The 26,058-nt window shown below is 40.3% G+C and overlaps 1 protein-coding gene across 5 annotated transcripts in view; it reads left to right on the forward strand.

Annotated features, from left to right (window-relative positions):
* LRGUK (leucine rich repeats and guanylate kinase domain containing) overlaps positions 1 to 26,058 on the forward strand; it is a 108,859-nt gene that overhangs the window by 59,935 nt on the left and 22,866 nt on the right. For 2 of the 5 annotated variants that reach the window (XM_044745726.2, XM_070513748.1), the window contains 2 exons: positions 328 to 423; positions 6,745 to 12,228. In XM_044745726.2, coding sequence (XP_044601661.1) covers positions 328 to 423; positions 6,745 to 8,984 — 2,336 coding nt within the window. In that variant the 3' untranslated portion in view covers positions 8,985 to 12,228. Of the gene's footprint in view, positions 1 to 327; positions 424 to 6,744; positions 12,229 to 18,501; positions 18,642 to 26,058 lie in introns of those variants that run through there. The other 3 variants (XM_014839393.3, XM_044745779.2, XR_011504623.1) reach the window with 3 other exon arrangements.

The raw sequence follows: 26,058 nt of genomic DNA on the forward strand, positions 1-26,058 counted from the left end.
AGCCCACCTGGGTAATCTCCCTTATTTGCCCAAATTCAACTGATAAGTAAGCTTAATTACTGCAAAAATTCCTTTTGCTATGTAATGCAACATAGTCACGGGAGTATTATCTCATCGTGTTCACAGGTTCTACCCACTCTAGGGGAGTTTGTACACGGGTGAAGTGGCTTTGGGTCCTAGAATTCTGCCTACCACAGTAGTCATAAAATTAAACGTAGCTAAAAAATCACTACGACCAAAAAATGCCACCAAAAAAAAAATACACCAAATTGACTGTATTTTGATGTGATTCTGTTGCTTTAAAGTACCCTCTCTCATTTACTGTAGATGATCTGGATGTTGCCTACCAAAAACTGAGTCAGCTTGTTAGAGAATACCTCGGACTGTCTGAGGAAACTGCCAAGGGTCTGGCTCCAACTGCAGGTATCATCCTATCCCTTTCGTGCCAGAATTGTGTGTGTGTGTGTGTGTGTGTGTGGAAAAGAAAACAAATCTGTGACTTATTCTTTGGGTGCTCATCACCCAGGCCATAGCTGGTTTTAATTCTTTACTCCCTATACTTCTACTTCCCTGGGGTGATTGTCCCCACAAAAGAGCTGCATGAGTCAGCCCTCTGAACCTGAGCTTCTGCTTGTCTCGGTGACCGTGATGGAACTCAGAGGACTGCCCTTCAAGGACATGCAGGCCAGTGCCTTGGAGGTTCATAGTAGATAAGAGTCAGCCTCATGGTTCAGAACTCAGCCTTCCAGAGGTTTGGCTGCCTTGTGGGGCTGAGGTGGTGTTCTGATTGGCAGATTTGTATGTAGTCTTGTTTTAGTCCAAGGAATTTCTATCTCCTTTACTTTGCCTTGCCCCAGTCCTGGAAAGGCTGCACTGCAGAGTATAACGGCAGAGGACATGAGTCTGGTCCTGGCCTGCTGCTCCCTTGGGCAAGCAGCTTAGTTGTTCTGAGCTTCCGTTACTGTCCTGCTAGCTGAAGTTAATGTTCCCCACCTGCCTCGTGGATCATGCACAGCAAACGATGTAGGATATGTAAGAGTATATCTCCTTGGAATCTAGGAATTCAAAAGCCCTACTTAGAATTTTGGTACATGAGTATTTTAAGATGTATTTTAAAGGTTCGCCCCAAATCTGCCTCATACCCATTAGGATGGCTACTATAAAGAACAAAAAACCCACAATAAAATAGAAAATAAATGTTGGCAAAGTGTGGAGAAATTGGGAATGTAAAATGGTATAGCTGCTGTGGAAAACAATATTGTGGTTCCTCAAAAATTAAAAATGGTATTACTATATGACCCAGCAATTCCACTTCTGGGTTTATACCCAAAAGAATTGAAAGCAGCCTTGAACAGCTATTTGTACACCAATGTTCATAGCAGCATTATTCACAATGGTCAAAATGTGGAAGCAACCCAAACGTCCATCGATGGATAAATGGATAAACAAGATGTGTTATATGCAGACAATGGAATTTTATTCAGCCTTAAAGAAGAAAGAAACTCTGACATATGCTACAATGTGGCTAACCTTGAGAACGTTATGCTAAGTGAAATAAGCCAGTCACAAAAACATGAATACTGTATGTTCAGAGACAGAAGGTACAATGGTGGTTGCCAGGGGCTGGTGGGAGGATGGAATGGGGAGTTTAGTGCTTAATGAGTACAGAGTTTCAGTTTTGCAAGACAAAAAGAGTTCTGCCGATGGATGGCAGTGATGGTTGCACAACGATGTGAATGTACTTAGTGCTACTGAACTGTACAATTGAAAGTGGTTAAGATGGTAAATTTTATGGTACGTGGTTTTGCCACCATAGTACTAAAAACAGAAGGTCTCCCAATGAACTGAACTGCATTCGCATATCACGTATTGTCAAATGTTAGCACGGGCCCCTTGCTGCTGCACAGCTGTTACAGCCAGTCCTTGCGCAGGTTTGTGGTCACGTGTAGTTTAGCCTTTGTGACCCTTCGGCCAAGGAGGATTTTGGTTGCCCGGTTGCATCCTGGCCAGGCTGAGGCAGGCCAGGTCATGATTTTGCCAGAGTTCAAACTAATTGTGCTGTTTTGCCATTTTAGACACTTTTCCTAGATCAGGTGCCCCTGGAATTCTGGAATGAGGCCAGTCTGAAACTGTAACAACCAACAGATCATGACTGAGGTTTTTCTTAGGTATGTCTCACAGGAGAAAGTGACCCGGGGACAACCTACTGACTGGAAAGCACCTGAAGCAAGTGCGCCCTGCCTGAAAACAGGCATTAACAGGGGAGTGGAGGACTGTGCTCCGTCTCCAAAGGGGGAACATTCAGTCAGGGGCATGGCGGTGTGCTTGTCCAGCTCGGCTCCGATTCGCTGCCTCGGGCATTGGATCTTTAGAAAGCTCTGCCGGCCCAGTTGCGTAGTGCATCTAATGAGGCATCTGTAGCTCCGTGGAAGTTTCTCTTGAGGAAGTCTGGCTCCCTTTGCTTTCAATCTTTGCAAACCCAGCAACCTTCTGATCTTTAATTTGGTCCCGGGGCAGACTTGTCCCTGTGGGGCTTGTCCCCTACGTTAGGACACCCTGCCCCGATCCCTGAGCCAGCCCATCTCTCTTTGTAAATTAATAAAATGGCGTTCTGGCTTTCAAATCAGCCCCTTGTGGGTTTGGATAAACATGAGTCAGTCCCTTGAGCCCGACCAGTTCTGAGTAACTGAAAACAGTGTGTTTCTGAATCAGCAGCACAGGGGGGCCTCTGAATGGTGGCGCTTGAGCAGCTCTCTGCCTCAGTAGCCAGCCAGGCTCCGTCTCTCCATCTTTTCTTATTCTACAAGCATCAGAACACTGACTACTGGGTGCAGTTGCCATTCGGTGAATTAATAGACCAGACAATGTATGCATAGAAAAGTGGACTCCTATTTTAAGGGCCATAATAAAACTTCATTTATTTGGACCAATTGGGTTAGGCCTGTCTGATTTAATGAAAAGTATGAATTATAGAATTTGTAAAAATGTTATCACTCTCAGATACATTTAATAACTAAACTGGGCCATCCGATTATTGACTAATATAATCTCAGCTTTAAAAAGTAGATGGGAGGGTTTGTAATTAATGTATCAACTCACTGGCCTCAACAGACCCCTGTTCTTCTGGCAGGGTTTAGTATTTTGGAAAATAATGTGTTTTCTTAAGGAGCCAAACACTTTATTTTATGTATACAGTTAATCTGTGGAGGAAGTTTCATTTTTCAGTTGACGGTTTAAGGATAAACTTGCACATAAAGTGACTTTGTGCAGGCCAGACATTATTCAAGTGACTATTAAAAGTTCCAATTAACATAGTCCTCCTTAATAAGCCTTACAGTGTCTCTAGTGGCCAAAGAGTAGAGGCAGAGGCCTCTCTGGGTTTCAGGGCCATGAAGCTTGTGCCAAGGAGCGTGGGCCAGATGTTTACAGATTCCCTGAAGGTGAGCGGAGCCCAACCAAAATCACCTCAAGGCCCAGAGCCCCAGCAGGGTCACCTCCTTGGGTCTGCCCGGCTCTTACCTCTTTGCCTCCGCTCTGAGCTGGGTCACTCTGATTTCAAGTTCTGTGGTTTAGGTATATTTACGTAAGTACCTACCTTACTTACATAAGTGGGATCCCTAGAAACAAAAGTCAGTAATTTTAGTACATATAGCGCTATATTCTTTTTATATAATTGAGCTGTCAACAGTAAGAAATTGAAATAAAAAAGATTTAAGATTCTTTGAATGACAGTTTTTTTATTTTTTTTTTATTTTGAAAGACAGTTTTGTCTGAGCAATTAGAAAACTGAAAGGAAATAGGAAGCCTTAGTTTTGTATTCTCAATTTCACCAATAATCATAAATTTGGTTAGAGATCACTTTGAACTCCCATTTCTAAAAAACAAAAACAACTATGTATAATATTATGGAACATTGTTGGAATCTGATCTTCCAGAGCTGAGGTTTTTCCCAGCTGGATTAGACTATTCATGTGTTAGGTTTCAGTACAAACAGAAATCTGAGGGCCAACGGCATTGTTGTCATGGAAGCAGTAATTCTGTATCAGTGCAAACTGAAAATTATTCCCCAATATAATAAAGCATAGCCTTATCTTTAGTAATTTTTATGTTGCTAATTTGTAACTGAGAATGCAATTTTAATTTCTATTCTCAATGGTGAGGAAGGCACAAAGTGATAAAAGTAAGCCAGCAGTCCATCAGTCTGAGTAGAGCAGGCCCATTACCTTGGACCCAGAAATGTAAACCTACACCAGGGGAGAGACAAATGGAATTCTCATTTAATACATGTATAAAATAGTAACTTTGGGTACACAGTGATTTGAAGTCTCGAGATCTTTAGATGTACCATTAATTGAAAATGTATATCAATTAAAGTACAGAATTGTCTTATTTTTTCCCCCTATAGCAATGCAGATAATATTCATTTCTAAAGCATGGAGACTGAAAAAAAGCCTGAGTAAACAACATAGTCTCTATAAAAATAAGGAAAAACTCACTATATTCACAACTCATATAAGGGATGTTTTTACCCTCCATTTGTCTCTATACAACCTATTTCTGGAATAGTCAGTGCTTCCAGCAAAGCTTTTAAAAAGCTGATTCAGCTACCACCCAGAGTTCTTGCCATAAAGATCATAAAATAAAATTATATTTGCAAATTATTATTCAGAATTCTGACTAATGATAGAGGAAAATGATGATGGTGATGATGAGTCAAACAGGGGAAAATTGAGCAATTTACCAGTCCATAAAGTGGTGCCTTTATCTCTAATAAAGGGCATGCTATCATTTGCCAAATTATGTGAATTGTTAAATTGTGAAAGTGGGCAAAAAAAAAATCCTGTATATCTGATTATAGGAAACCAGGAGGCTTAAAGATGGAAAGAAACTTCAGCTTTGGGTTTCACTGTTCTTATATTATTCTACCTTTTTTAAATTTACTTTTTTATTGTGGTAAAAAGAAAACCATGAAATTTGCCACTTTAACTGTACAATTTAATGGCATTAATTGCATTCATAACGTTGTGTAACCATCACCACTACCTATTTCCAAAATGTTTTACCACCTCAAACAGAAACTCTGTACCCACTAAGCAATAACTTCCCTCATACCCTAGTAACCTCTAATCTACTTTCCGTCTCTATGAATTTACCTACTCTAGATATTTTCACTGTTCTTCTATTTTTTTTTTTTTAAAGATTTTATTTTTTCCTTTTTATCCCCAAAGCCCCCCAGTATATAGTTGTGTATTCTTCGTTGTGGGTTCTTCTAGTTGTGGCATGTGGGACGCTGCCTCAGCGTGGTCTGATGAGCAGTGCCATGTCCGCGCCCAGGATTCGAACTAACGAAACACTGGGCCGCCTGCAGCGGAGCGCGTGAACTTAACCACTCGGCCACGGAGCCAGCCCCTGTTCTTCTATTTTATTTTAACCTTGTTTCTGGGCTAAATTCATATTTTAATTTATAACTGTTATAAACTAGGGAGATAAGAATGATGAACAGGGCATCCCCTCAGAAGCCCCACCAAGAGGCAATCTTTCCCTTGTTCCCCCTTTCCCACCCCTCAACCTCCCACCCCCTCCGCTGCCCTCCTCAGAGACATCTGGATTGCCTGGATGCATAGGGTACATGCCTGGACTAGGAGCTTCAATGAGAACCTGGAGTAGTCCAAGCTCATCCTGCTTTGTGACAGCAGAGGTGGCCAGGAGCCTGGTTTGCTTCTGGGGATGGAGCACTCTGGGATCACCTCCAAGGTCTGATTTGGTTTGGAGTCTCTGAGTATCAGGCCTCCCCCAAAGTGAGCTGAGACTAGTTTCTTCAAGGCTGTTCCAGAGCGGCGTGAGCCTCTGACCAGTACCATTTCAGAGCCGTGTTCTTGGGACTGGGTTAAGATGCTATTTGGGCCACCCGAGTATATCAAGGCTTCTGTCATAGACAAGTACCCGCTGGGATGATTGTGTCCATGAGAACAGACTCACTCTGAGAACTTGCTCCCATGGTGATTGAAGGAACAATCCCTCTCTGCAACATCAACCTTGCTAGTGGCCTCTGAGATCCATTTCTGAAGCCAGGGCAGACTTGGAGGGAAAAGGGTGACCCTGGGAGTGGGGGAGAGAATAGGAGTTTGGATCATGGATTTTGGGGAGCAGCTTCTCGGAGCCGTGGTGCCTTATGATTCCATAGATCTGTTCTTTCCTTTTTTCTTTATCACTTATCTTTTGGGTGCCCGCCAAGGTCTGTGCACCATTTACCAATGCCAGGTATTGGTAAACTGACATGACTCCTCACAGAGCTCACAGCTTCTTTAAGAGGACTGCCATTAACCAAGGAAACAGACAGGACTCCACCTGGCTCAGATGTCCATCTTCTAGTTTCTACCATTAAAGCAGCATTGACCTCTAAGGTGGTGAAAATTTAAAATCTCATTTGCTTAGAATATTTTCTTGCCGCTATCAGACCTGGAAATAAATTTTGCTTCTGTGAAAAAGCCTCTTTATGTTTATTCATTAAAGTTCATGTTTTCAGTTGAATAAAATTGTTCTAAGTTCCACTAAATAAGAGAATTCTGGGCACTTAGTATCCCCAAGGAGAAGGGACAGTTGAATTCTTCTATATGTGTAATTTTATTCTTTTTAAGTGCCTATGTGTATCCCAAAAGGAAAGATATTTTTTGTTATTAATTTCTAAAGCTACATAATCGTATTTGTTAAGATGTGTTTAGCTAACTTCTTTTTATATCAAAGCAGGAGCTCCCTCTAGCAAGAAGACTCCCTCTGGGGTTCCAGCACACCTGGTTCCATCCCCGAGGCGCTTGGCAAAACTGCAAGCAGATGGCCAGATAACAGAGCATCTCTCTGGAATGCAGATTCATGCAAAGATCCCTGAAAACCAGAACCTAGCTCCCTCCCAGAATCAAGAGCTGACTCAGGAGGGAGCAACCCATCAAAAGGAGCTTTCTCCCAATAGCCATGTCACTGCTGAGCCTCCTCCCCAGCCCAGTTCATCAGCACTTGGTATTCCCCAGCAGGCCCAAGACTTATCCCCAAACCAGAAAGAAGGGGATGTTCAACAATCAGATCTTCCTTCAAAAATATTAGCCACAAATCTCCCTGAAAATGAGGCCCGGACATCTGAGGTGAAAGCAGGTGAAGTAGGGCAGCCTCCCGCCACTCCTTCCCAAGGGCCTCCTCAGCACCCTGATGCCCCTCCAGCCCACAGCCCTCAGCCGGACCAGGATGAGGAATCGGGGGAGGCCAAGGTAACCCCTAGGGACCCTCCCCTATCTGAACCTCCACAGGGGCCTGGCCCAGCATCCCTCAGCCCCCAGAGAACCCAGGGTGAGGAAACTGAGCCAGCCAATCTGCCACCCTACAGTTCCCATCATGATCCTCCAAGAGATCCTTCTCACCCTGATGGGGCCAAGGCCCTCGGACCATCTCTGGGAGAGTCTCAACAACCTCTGGAGGAGGGAACCTCCAAAGCAGAAGTTGTCCGGGTCGGCACTCCTTACCCAGAATTGCCACAACCCCAAGACTCAACAAATACCAAACAGACCCAAGACAAGGAAGACGCAGTGGCTTTGCTTCCCAGAAGCCGGCTGGCTCCCACCAGGCTGCCCCAGCCTCGCATCCTCGCTCCCCTCCAGAGTAGGAGGCCTACACCCAAACTCCTCTCCCCCAGCAGGGAGGAGGCTCTAGGAACGGCCTCGGGTCAAATCATGACTCCCTCTCCCAGGCCTCCGCCAGCTCAGGACGGAGATCCCAGTAGACTTCCTCCCATCAGCCCTCCCCAGTCCAAACCACCACAGAATCTGAGTTCCCGTCCAGACCACAGTCCTCAGCAAGTCCAGGAGGAGAAAGTCAGGGAGGTGAAGCTCCCTCAAATCAGTCCACCCGTCCAGGAGCAGGCACCGCAACCCGCCACCGCTCCACCCCAGGAAGAGGAGGCCCAGGTAGTCAGGCTCCCTCGCATTCCCACTCCCTTTGCAAAGCAGCAGCTGCCTCAGAACATGGCAGCTCATGATGATTCGAGGCCTGCAAAGGAAAGGCAAGCTCCAGAAGCAGACCTCTCCTCTAGCAAGAAGATTCCAGATATGCAGCCCTCACCCCAAAACCAAGAGCCAGTGCAGCAGGTGGGGGCTAAAAAAAAAAAACTCCCTTCTCAAAGAGAGACAGCTAAAGGACCACCACATCTGAAAAAGGCACCTCCTGGAAGTCATCAGACAGCCTGGCGACCGGAAGCCCAGAGTAAGCTGACCACCCCACAAGTACCTGACCACCCTAACCCCAGCCCTCCTCAGAGCCCTGGGGGGAACCAGAGGAGAAAAGTCCATACACCAGAAGTTCGTGAACCACCCCACACTGAATCATTGCCTGAAGATCCCCAAGTACAGGAAGAGAAAAGGGAAAAAGTACATTATTCCAGGAAAAAGGCCCATACCAAGCTCCCCTCAAATGACCTGGCTCAAAAGGTAGCTGTGTCCAAAAAAGGACCATCTGTGAAAAGAGAGAATTCTGGAGGATTATCTCAAGAAAATAAAACTGCCCTCAGTGGTGATCAACCAACTCAAGAGGGTCCACCCCAGCACAGGAGGCCTCTCCAGAGGGCAAAGGCCTCAGCAGAGTCAGGAGTGGATGGTTCTGCTCTCGGGGAGCGTCCAAGGAGAAGAGAACAGGTTCCCAAACGGGGAAGGTCTCAGAAGAGAGAGACTGCTTTGGATCCCCCAGAGCGGGATGGTGTGGCCCCCACCCAGCAGCCTGTCAAAGAGACGCAAGTCCATAAAGGGACCAGTCAAATCAGAGAGAGCTCTGTCCAAAGGGACAATGCTTCCAGGCAGCAAACCGAAGAGAAATACACCCCAAAACACGGGGGAGTACCACAGGACAAAAGTCCTGCCACACCTCAGAATCAAGTGTCTGCTGAGGAGCAGGACAGTCGGACAGGAAGACTGCGGGCTAGGGGCAGTCAGAGCACCAAGGTTTAAGCCATCCCTGGGGTCCCCAGGTCATTAACGTCTATGCCTCCCTGAAGCCGTGCTGTCACAGAATGGAAAGCTATGGCCAGGGCACTATGAGTCTATACATCAGTTTCCCTCTGCAACTCCAAGTCCGCGCAGGTGGAGGGGTCTGCCAGCGCTGTCCAGCCACCGTTCTTAGAAGGCCGCCAGTCTTTGCACTTCTCTGCCTCCTTTGTGTCTTGCCGTTGCAGCCTGGAAGAACAGCCCCTGTAGTGAGATGCATCAGAAAGTAATTTCCCCTCTGCCAACTGATAGAGCCAGTCTTAAAGGTTGGCATCAGCAAGAAGTCTTTGTCTTCAAATTCGCACAGATTCCACCATGAGTTCCAAATCTGGCTGAAGCAACGCTATTGAGTTTTGTTCTATTCATTAGGAAAATTCACTTCTAGATTGGAAAATTCTCTCATTATCTTGCATTATCAAGGGGTCCATAAGCTAAAAGAATCCTGAGAAAGGAAGCCTTTGCAGTTTCTGGGGCTTGGTCTCTCCCACAGAGATTCCAAACCCACAGTTAATTTGTGAGAACCTTCTGAAGGGAAGAGGACAGGTTCTTTGTTCGTGTGACACTGATCGAACACTTCAGATTCGCGATGGTGTATGTTGCCTGAAACTTACTTTTGTTTTAAATATATGTCAAAATGAATACCTTCCTTCTCTCTGAATAGGAACCTCATGTAAATTAGCCCATGCCTTCATTATGCCAAACCATCTGGTTGAATTTGCTAAACGAATTAGTGGGGGGGAACATTCAGGTGAATCAGTTTTTCATTTATCTATTTGTACTGTCAGGATTCTTTTGCTGACAAGTGACAGGAGTCCAACCTGAGCCAGCTTGTGTGAATCTATTCGGAGGAAGTGAAATATCTCACACAGCTAAACTATGGGGAGGGCAGAGGTGAGGCAGAGCCTCCGAGAGATTGGGGACCAGTTATTGAACATAACCTGGACTCTCTTCATCTCCAGTATTCTCGTCATCTCCCGGACTGTCGTCATCTCCTGGATACTTGTCATCTCCAGGACTCTCATCATTTCTCATCTCTGTTTCTTTCTCCATGTTGGCTTCGTTCTCTTTGATAGAAATGACCATGTATCAGTTTCTGTACATGTGGCAGGGAACATGGTCACCAACTCCTCTCGAGTTTTACATCTGGCTTTACATCTGGCAGCTCTCACCACTAGAAAGGGGTTGACTCGGATGTTCCTTGATCCTAAGATAAAAAAATTCAGGGGAAGACCCTGCTTGGCCTGGCTTGGGTCAGATGCTCATTCTTAAACCAGTCTTCTCTGGCCGGGGGCCAGGGTCACATAGACATACCCACTGGGCCTACTCCTAGAGTGTATGGAGGCTGCATACCCAGAAAAGAGAATAATTGTGAGCAAAGTAGCCAATCCAAGATTCGACTCTTAAAAAGTTATATTTATTGAGTGCATCTGTGTAAACAGCAGCATGCTAAGCTATATTTGGCATCCTGTACTTAAAAACTTGATGGCCAAATGCCAATATAAATATGTTTTATCATACATGAAAGGTATGTGTCCACAAAATTGTTTGTATGTCAAATGTTATTTCGCGTGTCGTAGAGGAAATTGATATTTTAAAGAGTCAGTATGCAGGAATCCTCTTGTAAATGAAGAGACTATGTTATACTAATAATTACCTGCTAATTTATCTGTTTTGTCTAAGATGAAAGTAGTAAAGTGAATTTTTAACATATCATAATTTATTTTTATTTAGTTAGTTTGTCATCCAACAAACATTAATTGAGCACTTCCTATGTGCCAGACTTTGATAGTTGCCAGACAGTAAGATGATGAGGATGCTTCAAGGGAGACAGATGAGAGGTGTCATTACAACACCATGTGATTAGGACAAATGGAGGCCCCACAGAATGCTAGGCTATGTTTAGCATCAAATAGATAAGAAAACCCGTTTGTTAACTTTTCTAGAATGTCATAAAAGATACCAAGGAAGGACACTGAATTCAGCTGGCAATGTGAGAATTGGATCAGAAAACATTTTCAAGAGGAAGTCACCCTTCAGCTAAGTCATCAAGCTTGCAGGATTAGTCAGCTGACTGATGGGAGAGAAGGGAAGGTTTCTTAGAAGAGTGAACAGCATACGCCTAACCATGGAGGCAAGAGCATCTTCTAAGGATTCAAATGTCAGGAGAGCAGTAGGCATATGTAGAGCCAAAGGGCCTTTTGTGCTATGCTAATGAACTTGGAAACTTGATCTTCTAACAATGGGGAGCCATTGAATAGTTAATTTTTTTGTCTTAGAAGCGTGTGTCTAGAATTAGTATAGAGATAAATTTAAGGAGGGCAATACAGGAGCCAGGAAGAATGGCTGGGAAACTATTGCCTTAGTCCTGACAAGATGGTAACGCCTGAAGTAAGACACTGTGGCAGGAATGGACAGATTCAAGAAATATTTGGATTGGATGTGGGAGAAGGCAGACTGTGAAAGAGGGGAAGAAAATAAGGATAACCACCTGTTTTATATGAGCTGTGTATGGGGCATTTTAGAGGTGCCATCCTTCAGATAGGTGAAGAACTTTAGAAATTTACTTGGTTTCCTCCTTGACCAACTTGTTCTGAGGCTCCTTAAAGCATTCGGGGGTGCGTTTTCATTAGGGTTCATATAGGAAGTGAGAAGCCAAATATCCATCCATTTGCCTTGAAGGAAGCTCTGGCTCCTTTCTCTGGGGTCCATGATGGTAAGGTGTTGGTCTGTGTTTGTGTTTTTGTTTTGGTGGTATAAATGTCTCAGATTCAGTGCAACTGCACAATGTTTTGTCCGTGGTCCGAGGAAAGGATTAAAAAGATCATCAACTCCTCTCTAGTGAGAGAGGTTTTTATTGCTATTATTGATTTTCTTGGTATGAGGGAAACTTCTACTTTTTAATTGTATAATATAAATATTTAAAAATTGTCATTTTCCATCTGCATTTGCAAACAAAGTTCATATAGCTACCATTTGGTTTGTTTCTCAGCAAACTGATCTTTACGAGGAAGAAAAAACCCATTGTGGACTTTAGTCACTCTACTAGGTAATACAATTTTCAGCTTTTTAGTAGAAGTCTGGCGCATAGTATTCAGATCAACAAAGATAATAGTTCCACTGGGCATGAGAGCCTTCTTCAAATATTTAAAGAGCTGAATCAATTATTTTAGAGCCTAAAAGATAGTTTGACAAAGGGCATGATTGGGTAATTCACAAAAGAAGAAATAAAAATGGCCAATAAATATGTCAAAAAGTATTTAACCTCACTTAAGTTAAAAGAGAATAGACTCTTTTGGGGCACCAAACTGGCAAAGATGGAAAACAAATTAATGCCTCTTCTTGGTGAGGCTAAGGGTAAATACACTTTCTGTGTCATCAGAAAGTAAATTGGTACAACTTTTCTGGGGATAGTTTTACAGATATCTATCAAAGCCTTAAAACTTTGCATATTTTTAACCTAGTATTCTAATCCAAGAATTATCATAAGGAAATAATTTATGTACAAGATGTTCATATTAATGTTATTATAATAAAATCTGGAAATAATCTAGCCACCTAATGGGATTTTAAAAATAAGTTGTGGAAGAAAGGTTATATATGCTACAGCCACATGCTAGAATTCCATGTTGCTATTATAGTCGTGTTTTAGAAGAATATGTGGGAGAGGAAAACATTTGTTGCATGTTAAGGAGAAAGCAGGTTAAGGAGGTATATCCAGCATGGTTCTGTTGTTAGCTCTGGGTTGTTAGATTATAGGTAATTTTTACTTTCTCATTTACGCTTTTTAGTTTTTTCTAAATTTTCTACCGTGAACCTGTTTATTCAGAAAAAGTTATATAAAATTAAATTCACATACTTGAAAAGCTGTCATGTGAAAGCAGCAACCTTATGTTCTATTTTGATTTGACATAATGAAGAACTTTCTGAGAGTTAGAAGTCATTTGCAGAGGAGCAAACAGGATTTTTCCAGAACTTAGATACTCTGTGATAGGAATCTTACAGGTCTACATGTGTGGGGTGATCAGTTGAACTTGAGGGAATTTAAGTTTCCTTTTATGCTCTATGATCCATTTACGACACCTGGCTCTGCTTGCTAGCTGTGAAGAATCCAGCAGTCTGTTTTATAAATATAGTGCTTAGTACTAGAAAATTGCACACAGTTAGTATGCTCATTAGATCAGTAGCTTTCAAATTTTTTGGTCCAAGATCCATAGCTAGGAATATCTTTTACAATATTGTGACCTACACTACACACTCGTAGGAAACAAGTATCATAAAACAACTTCACTATCATGATCTGCTGTGATCTTTTCTATTCTACTCAATCTTGATTTTTTTTAAGTGCTGGTCGTGACCTATTAAATTGATTTCACAATTTAATTCACAGCCTGCAGTTTCAAAAACCCTGGACTGAGTGCTCTTGAGCTTTGCTATGGTGCTGTTCTTAGAAGCCTGTCGACCAGTGGCTTCCCTGCTCTAGTTGCCTTCAAGGGCGGTGGGACAAGTTGGCAGGATTTATGCTGAATTCTTTTCTGGGACAATAGCAAGGATCCAGTGTATTGGCAGTTATGCTCTTTGTCAATGTTAGGACTTCAGATAAAATATATCCAAAATTCACATGCATAGTAATAAGTTCTTTTGTAGAGCTCAAAATACCGACTTCAAAACAATCTTGATCAATAGATTTTTTGCCGCCAAGTACTTTGTTGAGTTCCTTTCCTTTTGCTCCATGACAACACTGAAGATCATCTTGTTACCCTAAAAGATCCTTCAAATTCTACTTCAGATAATTGCACTATTTATACAGTGTCTAGCACAGGATATTCATAAATGAATTTAATTAATTGCTTAGTTCAATTTGAAAAACATAATTCTAGAAGTCACTTTCCTTTATTGATCAGACTTTCAGAGACGAGAGTAAGAAGAGCCTAACTGTTTCTTTGTGTTGATGATAGACAAATAATGTTAGAAGACCAAATCTTTAATCTTAAATGTGATTATGAGAGTGCTGTCGTAATCATCAAAGATAATGACCTTTTTTTTAAAAGATTGTAAACTTAGAAATTCATGATTTCAAATAAGACTAAAAGTCAAAATAATCATAGGAAATTCCAGTTCCATTGTGATCTAGTTGTGTGACCTTGGGCAAGTTACAAAGTTAAAAGTTCTCATGCATGAAATAGAGATAATAATAGTAGCCATTTCAAGCTTATTGTGAGGATTAGTTAGTTGAGTTAATATATTGAAGAAGACCCAGAAAGATGTCTGGCACACAGTAAGCGCCCATATGAGTGTTTGTTAGTATTAACGTGTAAGCAGCAAAAACATTTTTAAAAATAGCATTTTATCCTTAATTGGAATAGGATAACACTGTTTAAACTAGATGGAAATATTTGGCAAATGGAATGATCTCCTCTAAAAATCCTTTTTAAAATGTTGACAACCTTGATTGAATTAAGGAGCTTAAACAGAATTAGAATAATATTGGAAAGAAATTGTGGTTCAGCAAAATATTACAGAGATCAAGAGATTCTTTCCTGGGCATTCACCTGCAGCATTGCAGCGTGGAGAAGTGAGTGGGGAAACATCAGCTCTGAGGTTATGATGAAATTTTCCTGTGACACACAGTTAAAGACTTGTAATAGCACCTGGCACATGGTATATATTCAATAAACGTTACCTATTATTTTTACTATTACCATTTCATTGTTGATAAAATTAAAGGCATTTATATTCTGTGTTTCAGATTGGCTAGGTGGTAAATGCTGTCAAGTTACTTGACTCAGGAATAAACTACCCGATATTGTGCATTTTTCTTTCTCTTTGTGGCTGGTTGAGAGAAAGACTGGCTTTTACGAGCTACCAGATCTAAAGACCCTGTTTCCAAGGACAAAGATAGAAAAGCAAAGTGAAGAAAGACAAAAAATATCTTTGTTAGAGGAAGTGACCAACAAAACAACATCTTTGAAAAGTTGTTCTTGAAAGATGAGCCCTTGACAAGAAAAGACCACACTTACCAGAGATGGGGGTGTAGAGTTGGGTGGAAATCACATCAAAAATCTAGTTCTCAAATGTATTGCTCAAAGGAGAGGAAAGTTTTAATTTCCTGAAGCTTTCTATCCCATTTCCTGTCGATCATTGCTACCCTTTTCTTCTCTCCCTCTCCCAAATTCTGTACACATGCAGATCTTATGTATGAAGTTTCCACTCTTGAAATTTACCTGCCCTGTATCTTTTGTCCTTCAAAGTGTCAATGAACTACTTCATGATAAATTCATCCATTAAAAGAAAATGAAATTCGGGGCACTATTGTTATATGTTTTAATTAGGAGATTCTGAATACAGTGCCCGAATATTAAGCCCATTAGTTCAACTCTACTGAGGACATTTCAAAGTATGAAGTTCAGTGGAAAGAAATATTTCTTGTACCTCACTCTCTCTGTGTGAGAATACGCATTTGCATGGTTTCCTTTGTCTTGTTGTAGAATCTGTTCCCTGTTTAAACACCTGATTATTCCTTTGATTGGACACTCGAGAATATAGCACTTTCTTGTTAGGCTAGTATAGGGAGGGTGTTCATTTTACCATCTATAACATGAACATTATTACTATGGTTCCTTGGACTTATGTGGTAGCTTTCTACTATAAAAGCTTATTTGTCTGTGGAAAATTATTATGGATATTATGTAAAATGATTATTTTTCTAGTTGCTATTATTCCTTTCTTAGAAGCACGGATAGACAAGACTTTTAAGATTTAATTCTGTCCTGGAAAAATAGCTTCTTTTGGCACACTCAATTTTGTGATATGAACTGAGCTTTTCCCTTAATTTTCCACTACAAATTGTGTAACTGTCCTATTAAAACTAAATAAATATTTTAAATTGTATAGTGGATTATTGTGCTTTAATTTGTTTTGGGCCCTTTTTATGGTTATTGAGACGTTTACAGGGATTTTATAGGTATTTACATTTTATATATATTTAATTATGGTAGGTATAAATTACTCTTGTTAGTTAAAACAACCTCACTATTACCCAAATAAGCATTTTTTTAAAGCCCCATTTGAGTGAGAAAACACTGAATGATCCTGAAACCATCTGGCTCACTGAGAACTTTGGTCTGAAAATGAAAGCCTGTTTCCCCGTCCTACCTTTCCTAGTGTTTTTAAGGAGAGGCAGACTCTAGTACTGATTCATTTTTTTTGCAACGTTTTATTTAAATGTTAAAAAATTTATATTTAGAAGTGTTCAGTCTCATGTTTTTGGACAATAGGATGATTTAGTTGCTTTGCTATAAAAGTAATCTCTTCAATGTAGAAAAATTCGTTATTGATCTAGGGATTTTCATTTTTCAAAATTTTCACAGTCTGACCCCCAAATTCTAATTTTATTACTAGTTATTGACATGGCTATGTGCCTGTAATATCAGATCATCCACATTTTTTTACTTTCTCCTTTCTTTTATACAGTAAAAGGCCCTGTTTAGTGTGTGTGATGATATGATATTTAATATACATACAAATGTTTTATTCTCAGGTACCTGGCCTCTACTGCATTTGTTATTTAGGTTGAAGTCTATGCTCATTTTTTAAAAGTGTTTTATACAGATATTACTTTAATTCACTTGACTGCAAAGGGATATAAGTCGAAAGAAAAGGTCTAAGCTATTTAGAATTAATTTGAGATGTAGTTCCCATTGTTGCAGATATTTCATTTATATTTTCCTGCATTGGGTAATGATACTAATCCATAAAATAACTTTAAAATCCGTCATGCATCATTAAATTCATTTATGTTTCATTTATGTTTAAATAAATTTAGCCTATGTACTGAAGCACTTGGTACTTTTTGTGGACTGTAAAGTAATTTATGTATATATTTTTAATGTTGCCTCAAGGTTGACTTTAATTTAGATACTTCGAATAAGGCCACATTAAGAAACTTTGTTGCAGGGTATTGTAAGATTGGTAATTATGTTTTTTTTAAAAATTGAGAAATGCGATCTCTTGTACATTGATGTATTAAAACATTAGAAACTATATTAAGAAGTGTATGAAATTCTTTATTACAGGAGTCCAAGTCATTATGGTGGTGGCATTACGATGTAGTTTAATAGTAATCTAAACATGTTATCTTTACCCAACATATTTTGCTGCTGAGAAATCATTAAGACCTTACATTGTTGGAATTACAGCTGCGTTGTATCATCAGATTGAACTTGGCTTATTTACAGCACAGTACAAATGGCCTGTCTCAGAAAGCTAGAAAAAGGAACCCCAACACAAATACTATGTTTTGAATAAGCTTTTAGACGTATGGGTCATTTCTATTGGAATTATTTCAATGAATATAGCTTCTGTTTCTTCCAATTTTATCTTACTTGACTTTTTTCAAATTCATCTGGTCTTTTTCACAATGCTCTGCTCTTAGGGTTCCATCAAATGGACAAGTGTTTTTTAAAAAAATGATCACAGGGATTCATCCGCTCCATCTCATTTTTCCCCTTGCTTACCCATGCTGAATTCTTTACTGTAATTCAGCTGTCTTAAGCATGTTCCTGGGTCCTTACACATAGCCACTCTCTCTGCCTCATATACTCTTGCTCCAGTTATTTGAATGCCTTTCTTCTTCGTGACTTCAGGTCACTGTCTAGATGTCATCACCTTAGAGAGGACTTCCTTTGACCGTCATGCCTTCTCTCACTCTGTCCCCTTATCCAGCTTTCTGGTTCTTTGTCACACTTGTCACTACCTGACATTATCTGACGTGTTGTTTGTCTCCAACATGAGAGTGTAATTCCCACAGGTCAAGGACATTTTATTTACTGCTCTATCCCTGCCATCCAGAGCACTGTCTGGCACATAGTAGATGCTCAGCAAAGATGGGTTGAATGGCTTTCCCATCACGAAGATTTCACAGAGAACGTTTCCACGTACAATTGTCTCCTATTATCACTGTGATTGTTATAAACACAGTTACTCTAATGTTCCTTTTCAGAGTTCTCTCTCACCTGGGGTTCCTTGGGTATGGGTTTGCCCATTTGTTGTGTCTTCTGAGTCTCTCCCCTCTCTCAAGACAGGTGCTGGGTTGTGGAATTTTAGACTTCCCTACCGTGATTAAATACTTTTACTCATCTGCAATGGCCTTTACCTTGTTTTATCGGCTCGGGATTGCCACACAATTGGGTGTGAGTTCAAGTTCAGTTTCCATACCAGCACACAGCACAAGATAAGAGGTCTGATTTCCTGTGGGTGTTTCCACCTCTAGTCCAGGTGAGACTCCGTGCCCAGGCAAAGTCAACAGTAATTATTATTATCTTTTTCTAAGACAGGGTTTTACCTTACTTTCAAGTTGAAACGCACATACTTTATACAGTTTGTTGTGCTTGGGCAAATCCAGATAGGAAACATTTCTCTCTTCAGAAAGTCCCCTTATCCTATTTTATGCCTTTTATTTTAAACTTTTTTTTTCCCCTACCAGATATTAAGACACCTCAGCTGAAATATGGAGAGTCTCCTAGGAAACCTACTACTTCAAATTTATGGGATTTCCTGGATCCTACAGACAGAAACTACTTTGTGGAATTATGGGCCAAACTTGCAGCCAGAAAAACACCAGTGGTAAGGAGGGGCAGAAGGGGGAAGCTGCAAAGGAGCCTTACAGCGTCAGACAAAAAAGGGATTTAATATTTTGAGATTAATAAGTTTCCCCAAAACTATTCTCTCACTAGTGTCAGCTGAAGACAATTTGTTTTGCGCCTTTCTACACCTCTAATAGAATAGTCATAGGTTCTAAAAATAGAATATCCAGTGTAGATTTTGTGAGTACCTTTCCCCAGGCTCTTTGTCAAAACTCTGACACTCAGCTCTTCCAGTTAGCAAGAATAGAAAAGCACTACCATAGAATTAATGCTGTAAAGTATGTATTTCAAGGGAAAATTTCCCTTGTTGTTGTGACGTAGTTTTGAGTATTCTTGTACTGAGCCTTCAAAGTGAGTCCCTGTTTTATAGCTCAGCACTGTTTAATCAGTCATAAAGCTTAGTCCCAAATCGGTTCTCTGAGAACTCAGAGAAATCAGCGTGTCCAGGAGTACTGAATTCAGAATTTGCACTGCCTTCAAGTTAGGTTGTGCTCATTTTCCATTTGTAATGATTTTTATGTGATGATCTGGGAATACAAAGAGACCAAAATCACTGCAATTGCAGTTGCCACAAAAGCAACAGAAATTTTGTTTTGGTTGTCAACTCCCTGGTTGTGTTTCCTTAAGGCTAGGCTGTTCCAAGCAGATAATCAGATCATCTTCTAAAGTCAGAACCATAGTTGGTGCTCAAAAGAATCAGACAGGTTATGTCAGACGAAACGTCTCAGGCTGTGGTATATAGAGCAGACTCACTCTTCAAAAATTAGTGCAAATGGCAGCACTAGTAGAGAGCACCCATCTGGCAGCCACAAGGCTGGAGGACCCCGGGACAAAAGTAGCATAGCTAGGTGAGCTAACCACAGACTGTAGAAGATGCCAATAGCTCTGCTGCGCCCCATAGTGGACAAGTGAGATTTTGTGGGTGCCGACAGTGACGGAGCGGCAAATATAAGTGATCCTACCCCTGGCTGCTGGAAAAGCCCATAACACCATTGCAGACCCCAAGGAGGGAGCACATCTAGGTGGGCTGCAACAGTAGGCACCAGCAGCCTGAAGCCCGCCCACCTCCCCCCCCCCGTGACGGCCCCCATGGCAGAATAGGGAATCCAAAGGACCACTGTGACTACGAGGAGGGGCCCAGGCCCAGTTAGCAACTGCGGATAGGGTTCCTGGTTGGTGCAGTATAAACAGCTGCTCCCCCACCACACCAGCAGAAACAAGTGGAAGGAGCAACTAATCTCTATCTCTATGTGGAGGCACAAATCTGCAACATCAAGCAATATGAAAAAATACATTAAAAAATTCCCAGAACAGAAGGAAAACAACAAATACACAGACAACAATCCCAAAGAAAATGAAATACATAACCTAAATGACGATGACTTCAAAACAGCCATCATTAAAATACTTAATGAGTTAAGAGAGAATTCAGATAGACAACTCAATGAGTTCAGGAGCTATGTCACAAAAAGTTTGATACAATAAAGAAGAACCAAACAGAAATACTGGAAATGAAGAACACAATAGAGGAGATTAAGAAAAATCTAGATGCACTGAACAGTAGGGCCGATAATGTGGAGGAAAAAATTAGCAATTTGGAAGATGGGAATATAGAAATGCTACAGGCAGAGGAGGAGAGAGAAGTAAGACTAAAAAGAAATGAAGAAACTCTCCGAGAATTATCAGACACAATTAGGAGATGCAACGTAAGGATTATAGGTATACCAGAGGGAGAAGAGAAGGAGAAAGGGGCAGAAAGCCTATTCAAAGAAATAATGGCTGAGAACTTCCCAAATCTGGTGAGAGAGATGGATCTTCAGGTGACAGAAGCCAATAGATCTCCAAACTTTATCAATGCAAGAAGACCAACCCCACGGCATATAGTAGTGAAGCTAGCAAAAGTCAACGACAAGGAGAAAATACTAAGGACAGCCAGGCAAAAGAAACTAACCTACAAAGGAACCCCCATCAGGCTATCAGCAGATTTCTCAGCAGAAACTTTACAGGCTAGAAGAGAGTGGAATGATATATCCAAAAATCTGAAGGACAAAAACCTACAGCCGAGAATTCTCTACCCAGCGAAAATATCCTTCAAATATGATGGAGAAATAAAAACTTTCCCAGATAAACAAAAATTAAGGGAGTTCATTGCCACAAAACCTCCTCTTCAGGAAATCCTCAGGAAAACCCTCATTCCTGAAAAATCAAAAAAAGGGAAAGGGGCTACAAAACCAAGAGCAGAGGAGATAAGTAGAAGGACAACAACAGAGAGTAGCAGCTCTTCATCAGAACAGACTAAACCATGGGACGAGAAACAAAGGAAATTGAAGAAAACTGGAAAACAAGACATAAAATGGTAGTGGTAGGCCCCCACATCTCAATGATCACTCTAAATGTAAATGGATTGAACTCCCCAATCAAAAGACACAGAGTGGCAGGATGGATCAAAGAACAAGACCCAACAATATGCTGCCTCCAGGAAACACACCTCAGCCCCAAAGACAAACACAGACTCAGAGTGAAGGGATGGAGAACAATACTCCAAGCTAATAATGAACAAAAGAAAGCAGGTGTCGCTATTCTAATATCAGACAAGGTAGACTTCAAAGCAAAACAGATAAAGAAAGACAAAGAGGGACAGTATATAATGATAAAAGGGACTCTCCACCAAGAAGACATAACACTTATAAATATATATGCACCCAACACAGGAGCACCAAAATTTGTAAAGCAACTCTTAATAGAACTAAAAGAAGACATCAGCAACAATACAATAATAGTAGGGGACCTCAACACACCATTAACACCAATGGACAGAACATCCAGACAGAAAATCAACAAGGAAGTAATAGAATTAAATGAAAAATTAGACCAGATGGACTTAATAGATATATATAGAACACTTCATCCAAAAACAGCAGGTTACACATTCTTCTCAAGTGCACATGGAACATTCTCAAGGATTGACCATATTTTGGGAAACAAAGCAAACATCAATAAATACAAGAGAGTTGAAATAATATCAAGTATCTTTTCTGATCATAATGCTATGAAACTAGAAATCAACTACAAAAAAGAAGCAGAGAAAGGTGCAAAAATGTGGAGACTAAACAACATGCTTCTGAACAAACAATGGATTATTGAAGAAATTAAAGAAGAAATCAGATATTATCTGGGGACAAATGAAAATGAGAACACAACATACCAAATCATTTGGGATGCAGCAAAAGCAGTCCTAAGAGGGAAATTCATCACAATACAGGCTCACCTCACTAAACAATAAAAAGCTCACATAAGCAACCTCAAACGACACCTAACAGAACTAGAAAAAGAAGAACAAACAAAGCCCAGAGTCAGTAGAAGGAGGGAAATAATAAAAATAAGAGCAGAAATAAACGATATTGAAATAAAAATGACAGTAGAAAGGATCAATGAAACAAAGAGTTGGTGCTTCGAAAAAATTAACAAAATCGACAAACCTTTAGCCAGACTCACCAAGAAAAGAAGAGAGAAATCTCAAATAAATAAAATTAGGAATGAGAGAGGAGAAATCGCAACAGATACCAATGAAATACAAGGGATCATAAGAGAATACTATGAAAAACTATATGCCAACAAATTGAACAACCTGGAAGAAATGGACAACTTCCTAGACTCCTACAACCTCCCCAAACTGAATCAGGAAGAAATGGAGAATCTGAATAGGCCAATCACAAGTAAGGAAATAGAAACGGTAATCAAAAACCTCCCCAAAAATAAGAGTCCAGGACCAGACGGCTTCTCTGGAGAATTCTACCAAACATTCAAAGAAGACTTAATACCTATTCTTCTCAAACTATTCCAGAAAATTGAGGAAGATGGAGTACTCCCTAACACATTCTATGAAGCCAACATCACTATGATCCCCAAACCTGACAAGGACAACACAAAGAAGGAGAACTACAGGCTGATATCACTGATGAACATAGATGCAAAAATCCTCAACAAAATTCTGGCAAATGGAATACAGCAATACATCAAAAAGATTATACACCAGGATCAAGTGGGATTTATACCAGGGATACAGGGATGGTTCAACATCCGCAAGTCAATCAACATGATACACTACATCAACAAAATGAAAAACAAAAACCACATGATCATCTCAATAGATGCAGAGAAAGCATTCAACAAGATCCAACACCCATTTATGATAAAAACCCTCAATAAAATGGGTATAGAAGGAAAGTACCTCAACATAATAAAGGCCATATATGACAAACCCAGAGCCAACATCATACTCAATGGACAAAAACTGAAAGCCATCCCTCTGAGGACAGGAACAAGACAAGGGTGCCCACTTTCACCACTCCTATTCAACATAGTACTGGAGGTTTTGGCCAGAGCAATTCAGCAGGAAAAAGAAATAAAAGGAATCCAAATAGGTAATGAAGAAGTAAAACTCTCGCTGTTTGCAGACGACATGATCTTATATATAGAAAACCCCAAAGAATCCATAGAAAAACTATTAGAAATAATCAACAACTACAGCAAAGTAGCAGGGTATAAAATCAACATACATAAATCAGTAGCATTTCTATACACTAACAATGAACTAACAGAAAAAGAACTCAAGAACTCAATACCATTCACAATTGCAACGAAAAGAATAAAATACCTTGGGATAAACTTAACCAAGGAAGTGAAGGATCTATACAATGAAAACTACAAGACTTTCTTGAAAGAAATTGACGACGACATAAAGAGATGGAAAGACATTCCATGCACATGGATTGGAAGAATAAACATAGTTAAAATGTCCATACTACCTAAAGCAATCTACAGATTCAATGCTATCCCAATCAGAATCCCAAGAACATTCTTCACAGAAATTGAACAAAGAATCCTAAAATTCATATGGGGCAAGAAAAGACCACGAATTGCTAAAGCAATCCTGAGCAAGAAAAACAAAGCCGGCAGAATCACAATCCCCAATTTCAAAACATACTACAAAGCTACAGTGATCAAAACAGCATGGTACTGGTACAAAAACAGGTCCACAGATCAATGGAACAGAATTGAAAGCCCAGAGATAAAACCACACATCTATGGACAGCTAATCTTCGACAAAGGAGCAGAGGGCCTACAATGGAGAAAAGAAAGTCTCTTCAACAAATGGTGCTGGGAAAACTGGACAGCCACATGCAAAAGATTGAAAATTGACCATTCTTTTTCACCACACACCAAAATAAACTCAAAATGGATCAAAGACCTAAAGATTAGGCCGGAAACAATAAGTCTTCTAGAAGAGAATATAGGCAGTACACTCTTTGACATCAGTTTCAAAAGAATCTTTTCGGACACTATAACTCCTCAGTTGAGGGAAACAATAGAAAGAATAAACAAATGGGACTTCATCAGACTAAAGAGCTTCTTCAAGGCAAGGGAAAACAGGATTGAAACAAAAAAACAACTCACTAATTGGGAAAAAATATTTACAAGCCACCTATCCGACAAAGGATTAATCTCCATAATATACAAAGAACTCACACGGCTTAACAACAAAAAAACAAACAACCCGATCAAAAAATGGGCAGAGGACATGAACAGACATTTCTCAAAAGAAGATATAAATATGGCCAATAGACACATGAAAAGATGTTCATCATTGCTAATCATCAGAGAAATGCAAATCAAAACTACACTAAGATATCACCTTACACCCGTTAGATTGGCAAAAACATCCAAAACCAAGAGCGACAAATGTTGGAGAGGTTGTGGAGAAAAAGGAACCCTCATACACTGTTGGTGGGAATGCAAACTGGTACAGCCACTATGGAAAATGGTATGGAGATTTCTCAAAAAGTTAAAAATAGAAATACCCTATGACCCAGCCATCCCATTACTGGGTATCTATCCTAAGAACCTGAAATCAGAAATGCCAAGAGTCCCTTGCACCCCTATGTTCATCGCAGCATTATTTACAATAGCCAAGATGTGGAACCAACCTACATGCCCAGAAACTGATGATTGGATAAAGAAGATATGGTATATATACACAATGGAATACTACTCAGCCATAACAAAAGACAAAATTGGCCCATTCGCAGCAATGTGGATGGACCTCGAGGGTATTATGTTAAGCGAAATAAGCCAGTCAGAGAAAGACGAACTCTATATGACTCCACTCATAGGTGGAAGTTAACATATTGACAAGGACATCTGATGGGTGGTTACCAGGGAAAAGGGGGGGGTGGGGGGAGGGCACAAAGGGGGAAGAGGTGTACCCATAACATGACTAACAATAATGTACAACTGAAATCTCACAAGGTTGTAATCTATCATAACATTAATAAAAAAAAAATTAGTGCAAATGGAATACTAAATTGCTACTGTCATGGATATAGGCTGAATTCGCCTAAGATTATTTTTGGTGCCTCATTTCCTTTTAAAGATTATGAATTCAATGCTATTTTGAAACTATTTATCAAATTTTATGATATTTCATAGGTTATTAACATTTTGCATAGCTGTTATAATACTGCAAAATGAGCAACATACCTTTTTAAGATCATCACAACAGAAGCCTTAGTGAGATGGTGCAATGTTATGTGAGAGAACCTATATGGGCTTTGTGCAGCATTTATCATCTGAAAAGGGCTTTCATGTAAATTATCTCCCGTACTGCTCATTGCAACCCTTAGGAGAAGATGTTACTTTCCTCATTTTACTTTCCCAACATAAATTTTCATGTAGTTTTGAAACTTTTTAGTGAATGGAAGAAAATAATTACAGCTTCCTCTGTCAAAAATCTGTGTCTTACATTGTCCAAAAAAAGTAGAAATTTTGGGGCTTTTTTTGGTATCTTAACTATGGGTTTCAAGTGTTCGTATTTACCTTTGGAAACTATCAAGACAGCCATTTGACAGTGATGGACAAAGTGGAAATTCCCATCGTCAGTGCTTTTTTGATTTTGTTTCTCTGGAGCACTCCTCCCACTTTCGTCAAAGACTGCATTCTACTCCACTCACACCTACCCCGAGTTCATTGTGTACAAAAGATCTTTCAGTCTAATCCCTCTATTCTAAAGTTCCACTCTTTCTTTGTGCATAGTTTATAACTATATGTCTGTCAAGATGTGATTACAAAATAACAAGGCTAGTTTTGTGTGTGTCTTACGGAGACCAGTCTTATTCCATGGTAGTCACGTATACACATGTCATAACCAGTTGGGTAAGTGTATATTTATGTGTGTGTTTGATTCTGTGTGTATTTTTAGTCTGTGCTTGCTTCTATCTACATTTAGCTGTTGGTTCCTTGACCTGAGAGGAAATGCACTGACTCAGGGTTCATGTGACAGCCTTGCTACCTACTGGATAGTCTTATAGGAGTTGCTTATCTGTTATGACATGTCATTT

The sequence above is a fragment of the Equus asinus genome, chromosome 1, assembly GCF_041296235.1.
Source record: "Equus asinus isolate D_3611 breed Donkey chromosome 1, EquAss-T2T_v2, whole genome shotgun sequence".
NCBI classification, from domain to species: Eukaryota; Metazoa; Chordata; class Mammalia; order Perissodactyla; family Equidae; genus Equus; species Equus asinus.